At 40.4% G+C, this 11,475-nt stretch overlaps 1 protein-coding gene across 4 annotated transcripts; it reads right to left on the reverse strand.

Annotated features, from left to right (window-relative positions):
* Positions 1–992: 992 nt before the first annotated feature.
* On the reverse strand, positions 993–5,268 carry LOC107024607 (pentatricopeptide repeat-containing protein At2g34400). 4 transcript variants are annotated; one of them, XM_027918270.1, is made up of 5 exons: positions 4,306–5,268; positions 2,486–3,441; positions 1,956–2,057; positions 1,729–1,861; positions 993–1,273 (listed from the first exon to the last, which is right to left on the reverse strand). In XM_027918270.1, the coding sequence occupies exons 1-2, from the start codon at positions 5,220–5,222 to the stop codon at positions 2,490–2,492; spliced, it is 1,869 nt and encodes a 622-aa protein (XP_027774071.1). In that variant the 5' UTR covers positions 5,223–5,268; the 3' UTR covers positions 993–1,273; positions 1,729–1,861; positions 1,956–2,057; positions 2,486–2,489. The 4 variants fall into 4 exon arrangements, with proteins under 4 accessions (XP_027774071.1, XP_027774070.1, XP_015081081.1 ...); XM_027918269.1 differs by having other exon boundaries at positions 1,729–1,864; XM_015225595.2 differs by lacking the exon at positions 1,956–2,057 and having other exon boundaries at positions 4,306–5,267.
* Positions 5,269–11,475: the final 6,207 nt, after the last annotated feature.

Genomic DNA, 11,475 nt, shown 5'->3' on the forward strand with positions numbered 1-11,475 from the left:
AGATTTGCAACAAATGACCTAATGAACGGTGAGGAAATCTTATGGCTCGTGAACAAAATCATATCAATAAATACAATAACGATGACAAAAAAACACCTGTAGTATTCATTGCTAGAACTCCTGAAATCGAGGAAATTCGATGAATCCTAAAGTAGGAAAATGTCACTCATAAATCGAGTCAGACAAATACTTTGACAAAGAAGACAAAAACCTCAACAGAGACTATCATAGAAATAATTATTGATGCTATCACTATGGAAAACCTGGTCACATCAAACAAAATTGTCTGGAACTAAAAAGAAGGAATCACATTTGCTTCAAAAACAAACATTTGCTTTATGACTATGGGAGAATCAAGCGAGGTAAGACATCACGATTGCTCTAATTGTAACTTGAAAAGCTCTTTGGATATGGTTACTGGTGAATTGCAGAAGGTTATTGATGAATATAACAAAATTACTCAAGAAAAGACTAGCAAATTCTTCTTGAAGCAAGTCAAAAAGTTGGTGAAATCAAGATGCAATCAAATAACATCAAGAAATTATCGAGTCATAGCTCAATCAGATCTAACAGATCCGTAGTCAACTCCTCTTAGATTCTTCTTTCGTCATGCAAAATCTAGAGTGGTTTGTGGATAAAAAAGTTTTTGTGGTCGGATTGACAGGATCCCTTGCTTATCTTTCAAAGCTGAAACTTCTTCTGGAGTTAGCATAGCAGCAAAACCACTTAGGACAATGTGATAGGAGTAATCAGTGTGTGACTATTCATAAAGAACATTTATTCATAAATAGTAAACATATTTTCGTCAAAATTCAGAAAGTTCCATGGGAAACCTTGCGACTGTAAATGCCCCAGGGGGGTGTTGGAAGGGGAGGGGACTACTCGCTACAATTTCCTGAACTTTCACTCTTTAGTCACAACATAAGAACATCAAGCAAGGCGTCAAGGAGCAGCAAATTTCCGTGTTGTCCAGCAAAATATGTATACTCNAGGGGGGTGTTGGAAGGGGAGGGGACTACTCGCTACAATTTCCTGAACTTTCACTCTTTAGTCAACATAAGAACATCAAGCAAGGCGTCAAGGAGCAGCAAATTTCCGTGTTGTCCAGCAAAATATGTATACTTTGAGAGAGGGATCTTACTATGCACTCGGTGTGGCTGAGATTGAATTGCTTCTTGCTTGATCATTTTGTGAAATTGATTTGTCCAGTTACCATTTCTGGTTCCTGTATTTATAGTTTCTCATTTGGTGTCAAAGCAAGCACAAAAGGATCCTACATCCACAGGTCAGTCAGAAATATTAGAGAGTTAAAGAGTCTCGACAACTTGGTAACATGTACTTGAGATAATAAACAGATGGGAAAAAGGACAAATATACCCCCAAACTATCGAAAATGGTATGCACATACCCTCCTTTATACTTTTGGGACATTGGTGTCCCTACCATCCATAAACTAGGACATATATGCCCTTCACTCTAACGAAACACTAAATAGTGACATATGACACAATCTTATCCGTCGATCCGATATTTAAATGTTGGTGAATAAGATTATGACTCGTGTATGTCTGTTAGTATAAAGGGTAGGGTATATATGCTCTAGTTTTGGAGGGCAGGGGCACCAATGTCCCAAAAGTATAATGGAGAGTATCTGCATAACATTTATGATAGTTCAGGGTATATTTGTCCTTTTTCCCTAAACAGATATGTATTAGACCATATATGTACCTGGCAAGTCAGACTTCACACGGAAGTATGCGGATCACTGAATCCAACAAACTGATCATGCATTCAGTTCAAGCCCTAACAACGTCATAGAGGTATCGGGTGGCCTATCCAACAATCCATGCTGCAAAGTTATCTACTGTAGGCAAATAGTAAAATATCTTAAGTTAGTTGAATTGAGAATAACAAGTAATTCTATATCACTTGAAAGAAGATATAAGCTATTTCACCATGTCAAGAGATCTAAAAGGAGTGACCCAAGCTTGAAAATCGAAGTTTATTTAATAGAAAAGAAGCTGTTTCATCAAAGCTGGTTTATCTCTCGCAACAACCTTTAAATTAAGACAGAGAAGCTATTAGGAATTTCCAATAACTTATCATAATTTTGAAAAATTCAATTACAATTCGCAAAATGTTCGAAGTTCATAACTATACACCTAGACATCCTAGAAAGTGGAGAAAATAACTATAGCTTTTGTTGTTACTGAATGAAACCCAACTAAAACTTGCATTACTGCAATGCAAACTAACTTCATTTCATGTGAAAAGTAGTACCAGCAGCCAGAGCAAATCATTAAAGACGTAAAGTCTAAAAACCTGAGCTTTCTTCACATTAACCATGTTGTCAAAATCTTAAACATTTTACGAGCCAGATTTTCCTGCGTTCAATGCCTATCTTTTCTCGTAGTTTTTTATTTTAATACATAAATTCAATTCCACCAGATAAACATAGCAACGTATATATTATCTTCATCCGCACCTTTCTACACAAGATTCACATTTGGAACATAACCTTCAATGGTCATCTCCTCGTACAACAAGTCTAGTGCTTGTTGAATCCCATCTATGATTGGATGTGACGAATCACCAGCACGAAATTCAACAAGTTGAGAATCCATCTCAATCCAGCTACAGCCTGGAATTTTCGTCACACCTTTTTGTCTCATTAATTGTCTCATCCTAGCTGAATCATCCCACCTTCGGAGGTTTGCATATATCTTGGACGATATTATATAATTACCCGAATTTGACGGTTCCATCTCAAGGAGTAGCTGCATCACTCGTTCCCCGACATCAATATTTTTGAGCTTTTGACAGGCACCAAGCAATGCACCAAGTAAAATTTCATCTGGTTTTTGAGGCATCTTCTCAATGAAGTCCCATGCCTCATATACACGACCAGCACGAGACAAAAGGTCAACCATGCAAGAGTAATGCTCAACTTTTGGAACCAATCCAAATGATGAGTTCATTATATCAAAGATGTACTTCCCTTTATCAACCAACCCTGCATGTACACATGCTGAGAGTACTCCAACAAACGTGACATCATCTGGTCGGGCATCACTACTCTTGAGTGACATGCGCTCAAATAGCGATAATGCTTCTTGTGCTCTTCCGTGAAAGGCAAGAGCAGAAATCATTGCATTCCAAGAGACTTCATTTTTTCTAGGCATGCTTTCAAATATTTGATACGCATCATCCAATTTGCCGGATTTTGCATACATATCAATTAAGGCCGTAGCTACATATATGTCATACTTTATTCCTCTTCTTGATGCATAGTCATCGATGCTTTTTCCGACATCCAGGGCTCCAATTGAAGCACATGCAGAGAGAACACTTACCAGTGTGATATTATTTGGGTTAACTCCTGCCTCCTTCATGGCATTGAACAAAGAGATTGTTTCATCGGACAACCCATTTTGTGCGTACCTGTAATAAGTACAATTCAGAAGAGACTAATATAGGAGAACATACAATGGCTGTACTAGTGAAACAGAAAAACCTCAACACGACTGGGCATAAATCACAGCAGGCTTCATATTTTTTATGCTTCAGAACACAGTTATTCTTTTGGTTGTCTAAATGCACATCCATTTGAAAAAACTATTATGAATACCAATAGATTTGGTAACCACAAGAAACTAGCATAGATTTCACATAGAGTTTATTGAAAAAAGTACTGCAAGCCAGATTTGGATTTGGGTACTCCTTGCACAAATACAAAAATGATACAAACAAGGACAACTACGCCTTAGTCCCAAGCAAGTTGTAGCGGTTATATTAATCCTCTTTTTTTTTTTAATAACACTGGTATTTGAGCTATCTAATGTTCACCATGATTATTCCATGGGGTATTTGCCACCTTGCACCATCACAATACCGATAACTTTGTCCACCAAGACTTCCGCAGATGGGAAATCACTTAGTATGTTTGCCTTCACTGAGCTTTGAACTTTAGGTCTCATGGTCCTCATTAAACCCTCACTTATCATGTTCCTCCTTTTAAACTCATCTCAAGCCAATATTATACAAATGAAGAATAGAAGTTCTCTATATTTCTATTGACATAAAAATCTCAGATAGGCGAAAATTCCTAGAAAGCATAAGATCCAAAGTAAGTATACTAACATGATCAAAACATACTTCCAACATAATAGGTATCGCCTATATAGAGCATTTTTTTCCCATTGTGACCGAATAGTAAAATGATGATCTCAGTTAAAAAAAATGACCATTTAACGCAAATAGAATGCAAACATGCAAGGATATTGAACTGTTGAAGTAAGTGTTTACCCTGAAATCATTGCATTCCAAGTGATGGCATCTTTCTTCTTCATGCCATCAAAGATCCTTCTAGCAGAAACCAAATCTCCACACTTTCCATACATGTTAATCAGAGCTGAACCAATAAAAGAATTCATCTCCATTCTCTTCCCCACAACATACTCCTCCACCCACTTTCCCAAATTCACATCTCCCAAATCCCCACATGCCACAAGAACACTCACAAGACTCCTCTCATCAGGTTCAAAACCCTCATCCCTCATTTCCATAAACAATCCCACTGCCTCTCTTGAACAACCCGTTTGAGCATACCCCGAAATCATCGAATTCCACGAAACCAAATCTCTCAGTGAAATTTCATCAAACACCTTCCTTGCAAAACCCATTTTCCCAAAACGTGAATACATAGTAATCAAAGAATGACCAACATGAAAATCCACAAACAACCCATTTTTCACAACCTCACAATGAGCTAATCCACCAAGCTTCACAGCTAAAAGATTCCCACAACACATAAACACAAAAGGGTAGGTAAAATTATCAGTTTTCAAACCTAAAGACTTCATTTTGTGATAAAATTCTAAAGAAAGATCAAATTTTTGCCATGTTGTAGTTAACCCTCTTATCATAATATTAAATGCATACTCATTGGGGCTATGAATATGTGAAAAAAGAAGAGTAGCATAGTCGAAATTCTTGAGGTCTATTATTCTTGAAAGCAAAAAGTTGGCTTTGTCTATAGAGTAAATTAACATTTGGGCATGGATTTGTTGTACTTGTTTGATTGTAATGCATTTTTTCAAGAGGAATAAGAGTTGTTGAGTAATGGGAAAACATTCTTGTTGATTATTGAAAGCTTGTTTTGTTGCTTCAATGGTGAAAAAGCGGGAGATTTTATATTTTTGGGATTTAGCTCTAAGAAACATTGTTTGTCTATTAAGAAGTGAGAAGTAAGATGGTACAAGTACACAATTTTGGGTTGATATTTGGGCTTTCAAATTTACTATGGAGATTGGGTCTGTCTTTGTTATTATTTGGTTCTAGACTATGTTATATGTCATGTTCCGGATCATACAAGGAAAAATTATTGAAATACACGTGTTATGTTTTTTTTTGAAATTTCCTTTTTTAAAAATTTTTAAATTTTTTTATTTTTTAATGTATTCGAGCTACATATTAATGTATTTGAGTAAGTATTTTATGTATTCGAGCTACATATTATGTATCTGATTTATTTTATAATGTATCAAAGCTAATTTGTAATGTATCCGAGCTACATATTATGTATCTGATTTATGTTATAATATATCCGAGCTACATATTATGTATCTAATTTATGTTATAATGTATCCGAGCTCCATCTATTTAGTTCGAACTTATATAAACTTTACGCAACCTTTCTCTTCTTCTGTGTCCTGTCTCCTCCTCCTTCTTCCTTTTGCGTTCTCCGCCTCCTTCATCTTCTTCCTCCTCCTTATTCCTTTTTTTTCTTTAAAACTCGACGTACGGTAAAGGTGAACTANACTTTACGCAACCTTTCTCTTCTTCTGTGTCCTGTCTCCTCCTCCTTCTTCCTTTTGCGTTCTCCGCCTCCTTCATCTTCTTCCTCCTCCTTATTCCTTTTTTTTCTTTAAAACTCGACGTACGGTAAAGGTGAACTATTTGAAAGAATTATGCATATAAATATTGGAAATATCGAGAGGATCTCATATCTAAAATTTGTGTTATTTAGAGGTAATTTTGAATTGCTCGGGATTGAATAGTAAGCATGTAGTTCTTGTGTATTTAGTGTATACTTCATGTATAATTAAGTTATATTTAGTTATTTGAGTGTATCATAATGTGTAATCAGTGTATGATGACTCATGTATAGATAAACTATATTCAGTCTAATTTTGAGTATATCTTAATCTATAATCACTCTATACTTTCTATAATTTTTGGCAATTTCTTATGTAAAAAAATCATGGGTATATTTATTGTAATTATTGTATATATTTGAAACTATCTCATAAAAAATTGGCATGGCAGGACAAACTAACCTTGTAAATGTCAAGAAAGGAATTCCTTGAATAAGTGAGAAAATGCTTTATAAAAGTATTAAATTCACTATATACAATGAGCGAGACCACTTTATAGAAGGAAATTCAATTTTTGTAACGATCGACAACATATAGCTAATGAAAATTTTTAACAAGTTTATAAAAAAATTAAGACATAAAATATGAAAAGGGGTAGCTATAATGAGTAGGGATTCAAATAAGACCTTGTCCTCGATTTTATTATCTATGAAGATTATTAATGGTTGTTTCAAAATTTATGTAAGTTAAGCCATTAAAAAAATTGTTTTACTCTTAATAGATTACTTGGGAGGTAAACATTGTTATAAGGAAGCCAATCAAGTTGCAGGTGCCTTGACAAAATGGAGTATTACAACTGAGGAGCTGTTTAGTTCTGCATATGAATCTTACAATCTTGATCTCATACAAACGGAGTCCTTAAGGCATAAGAAGAGGAAGAATTATTCGTATAGAACTAATCTTGTAAATTTGTGCAATACTTATATATTTTGATCAGAACCTTAGTTTTTGCGAAATAGCTATTGAAACAATGGATTGGAGCTTAATGTGACGTCCCGCCACATCATTGTTAAATTTTGAATCCGGATAGAGGCGGAAGAGTCTAGAATTGTGGAGAGGTTTGCGGAGAACTCTAAAACCTTCTAGATTGATCGAGAAGGCTAGAGAATTCCTTAGACATTTCAAGAAATTCTTTGGAAGATCCTAGAAAGGGTAGACTTTTCTAGAATAGGGACTTCTAAGTAATTTTTATTTACACTTTAGCCCTAGGAAGTAGTATAAATAGGTGGGCTCTCATTTGTAAACCAACCAAGCAAGTTGTAAGCAATCTTCCAAAGCAATACAAAAGCCTTCTTCCAAAGTCCTCTTTTGTTCTTTCTAAGTTCTTTTTCAAGCATTCTCTTAGCGATCAAAGTCTTAAAGGCTTCCTTGAACTTACAAGATCTTGATTAGTGAGTAAATCATCGAGGGCCGCACGAAGTCTTAGCAAATACTCTAAGTCCGTGACAATGTGGTATCAGAGCGAGGTTTGATACTAAGGGAATGGATATCGAAGGAGACATAAACAACGCTAGCACCACCAACGTCCATATGGATGGTGGAAAGAAGAACCTAAAGGGGAAGAAACATTAAAAGGGTAATGAAGAGGTTCTGCCCGAACCCACACCTAGCGAGGCGCTAACATCTCATCCACCCTCCACTGTTGAAGCAAGTGATGTGAATTGAACGAAGACGCCATAGACGTCACCACTGGAGAAGAATGGGTCACAAGGGTGGAAGTGGCAAGGCATGCCGTAGAGATATTAGGCCGACGCATGAACGTGGCAGACGACAAGTTCAAGACCCTTGAGGACTTCACTCTTGAGGAGAACGAAAACATCCGTAAGGAGTTGGAGGGTCGCCAGCGGGCCGAGTTCGAGATGAAGGAGGCCATCACTTCCTTAGAGTGTCAGATTATGGACGTGCTTAGTATGATCGAGACGCTGAAGGCCGAAGTGAAAACATTCAAGGAAGGCGTGGAGGTTGGAGGATCTGCATCACCTGACCGTGATAGGGAGGCCAGGGTCGAGACTCCCAAGCCACCTATATTCAAGGGTGTCCGTGAAGCTCAAGAGGTGGAAAACTTTCTATGGCACTTGGAGAATTAATTCAAGTGTAGTCGGGTGAGAAGCGACGAGAACAAGATCAACACTGTCGTGTTGTACTTGTCTGAAATGTCTATGTTATATTGAAGGCGCAAAGAGGCCGAGATCAAGAAGGGGGCGTGCACCATCAACACGTGGGAGCAATTCCGCGAAGAATTCAAGAAAGCCTTCTTCCCTAACAACGTCATTTACGAGGTTAAGCGCAAGTTCCGGAAATTGAAGCAAACGGAAAGCATTCGGGCGTATGAGAAGGAGTTCACAACTCTAAGCTTCAAATTCCCAACCTCACAGACGAGGACATGTTGTTCCACTTCATGGACGGACTGCAGAATTGGGCCAAGAGGGAGTTGGAGCGGCGTCAGGTCAAGACCATAGATGAAGCCATCAAACAAGTCGAGTCCTTGACGAACTTCAAACATGAACGGATTGACAAGGAGAAGGCAGAGATGCAAGAAGTAGTCATGCCAAAGGTGGGGGAGACCGTGGTCGAGGCAAGGAGCAGCAGGCATGCCCCAAGCAGCACGACCCCCACAAGCCGGACAACAAGCGGTTCGGGCGCCAGAACTACACAGAGAAGTGGGCGCAGACCAACAAAGGAGATGGCTGCTACATATGCGGAGGACCGCACGGCTATGCCAGGTGCCCCAAAATGAAGAACCTTGGTGCCATCCTATGCGAGCGGAAAGAGAAGGACGCGCAGGAGCAACAAAAATATGCAGGCACGATGTAACTGGGCATGGTAGGATTATGCGGTGCAATTGCCAAGCAGTGAAGCCAGGAAATTTCAGCACGCAGTATGTAGACATCTCCATAAATAGACGACCAGCTCATGCCATGGTAGACTCAAAGGCCTAAGAAAACATCATGACCAAGTCGGTGGAATATAGGTTAGGGATGAATTATGTGCCAAGCAACATCCGCCTCAAGACAGTTAATTCCCCACCGACTCCTGTATGTGGGGTCACCCAAGGAGTGAGCATCACGTTGGGAAATTGGCAAGGTAATACAAACTTTACCATCGCTCCTTTAGACATATTTGATATCATTCTCGGGCAAGAGTTCTTCCAGCGCTACCACACGATGATCGACCCCTACCTCCAACGACTCATGGTCATGGAGCGAGAAGGGTCATGCATGATACCTCTAGTCAAGGTGCCAATTCAAAGAAGGAAGGACACGTCCACTTATCGGCCATGCAGATTGTGAAGGGCCTAAAGAAATTAGAACTGACATTCCTAGCTACCATTGCAAGTTCAGGAGAAGACAATGGTACTATGGAATCCTTTCCACCAATCATAAAGACTGTCCTTGAAGAGAACAAGGACGTGATGCCGGACGAGCTGCCGAAGACTCTACCTCCGAGGCATGAAGTAGATCACAAAATTGAGTTAGACGTTGGAGACAAGCCACTTGTACATGCACCTTACCGTATAGCTCCGCCGATTTAGAAGATCTAAGGAAGCAGTTGAAGGAGCTCCTCGAGGCCGGTCACATCCATCCATCCAAGGCACCTTATGGCGCGCCAATGCTGTTCCAAAAGAAGAAAGACGGGTCGTTGCGCTTATGCATCGACTACCGGGCGCTCAATAAGGTGACAATAAAGAACAAATATCCTATCCAGTTAATTGCAGACTTGTTTTATCAACTTGGGCAGGCAAAGTACTTCACCAAGATGGATCTCCGAAAAGGCTACTACCAAGTGCACATCACGGAGGGGGACGAGCCGAAGACAGCGTGCGTGACCAAATATAGAGCATACGAGTGGTTGGTGATTCCATTCGGCTTAACCAATGCACCCGCCACCTTTTTGCACACTAATGAACAAGATATTTCACCCCTACTTGGACCAGTTCGTATTTGTGTACTTGGATGACATAGCCATCTATAGCAACACCTTAGAGGAGCACGTGGAGCACTTGAGAAAAGTGTTCCAAATCTTACGAAAGAACCAGCTCTATGTCAAGCGGGAGAAGTGCGAGTTTGCCCAGCACGAGGTGCACTTCTTAGGCCATGTTATCAGCTAGGGCGAACTACGAATGGACAAGGCAAAGATTCGGGCGATTTAGGAGTGGGAGGCGCCCACGAGGGTACCGAGCTTCGATCCTTCCTTGAACTAGAGAACTATTATTGCAGGTTCATCAGTAGCTACTCCGTTAAAGCCGCTCCACTGACCGAGTTGTTAAAGAAGAATAAGTCGTGGGTTTGGAGCGAGGAGTGCCAAAGAGCATTCGAAGGTCTCAAGGCCGCAGTACAGAAGAGCCGGTCTTGACGTTGCCCGACTTCTCCAAGACCTTTGAAATACATACGAATGCCTCAGACTTTGCCATTGGGGGAGTCTTAATGCAAGATACACACCCAATAGCATTCAAGAGCCGCAAACTAAACAAGGCCGAATGACGGTACACGATGCTAGAGAAAGAGATGACGATCATTGTGCACTACCTACGCACATGGAGACACTACTTACTAGGCTCTAAATTTGTGGTCAAGACCGACAACGTGGCCACTAGGTACTTCCAATCACAAAAGAATATCACCCCGAAGCAAGCTAGATGGCAAGATTTTCTGGCCGAGTTCGACTACGTTTTGGAGTTCAAGCGAGGAAGAGGCAATGTCATGGATGACGCACTAAGCAGGAAGGCCGAGCTTGCTGCCATCACTACAGCTCATTGTGGCATTCATGATACAGTCAAGGATGGCATGCAACACGATCCAGAGGCCAAGAAGTTGATGGAGTTGGCGTCCCAAGGCAAAACCCAATGCTTTTGGGTAGAAGATAGACTTTTGATCACTACCGGCTGAAGGGTCTATGTACCCAAGTTCGGGTCTATCAGGCGGCGTATAATTAAGGAAAGCCACGATACACCATGGGCAGGGAATCCATGGCAGCGACGTACGAGGGCACTGATCGAGGCTATTTACTTCTGGCCACGTAAGCGGGACGATATCGAGTGCTATGTGCAGACTTATCTTGTGTGCCGACAAGACAAGGTGGAACAAAGACAACCGGGAGGGTTAATAGAGCCACAACCCGTAGCAGAACGCCCATGGGAGAGCGTGACTATGGACTTCATCACTTCCTTGCCGAAGTCCGACGGGTTTGGTACGATCATGGTCGTGGTGGATAGGTTTTTAAAGTATGCTACCATCATGCCCGCCATAGCCGGTTGCACCGCAAAGGAAGCTGCTCGATTATTCTTTAAGAACGTAGTGAAATATCAGGGGCTGCCGAGACATATCATTAGCGATCGAGACCCCCGCTTTACCGAAAACTTTTGGAGAGACCTGTTCGAGATACTTGGCACGGAGCTTCACTTCTCCACAAGTTTTCATCCGCGGACCGATGGCCAGACCGAACGCGTCAACGCCCTATTGGAGTGTTATCTAAGGCACTATGTTAGTGCGCATCAGAAGGATTGGGCCAGGCTCTTAAACATGACACAGTTTTCCTACAA

This window comes from Solanum pennellii, chromosome 7 (genome assembly GCF_001406875.1).
Source record: "Solanum pennellii chromosome 7, SPENNV200".
NCBI lineage: Eukaryota > Viridiplantae > Streptophyta > Magnoliopsida > Solanales > Solanaceae > Solanum > Solanum pennellii.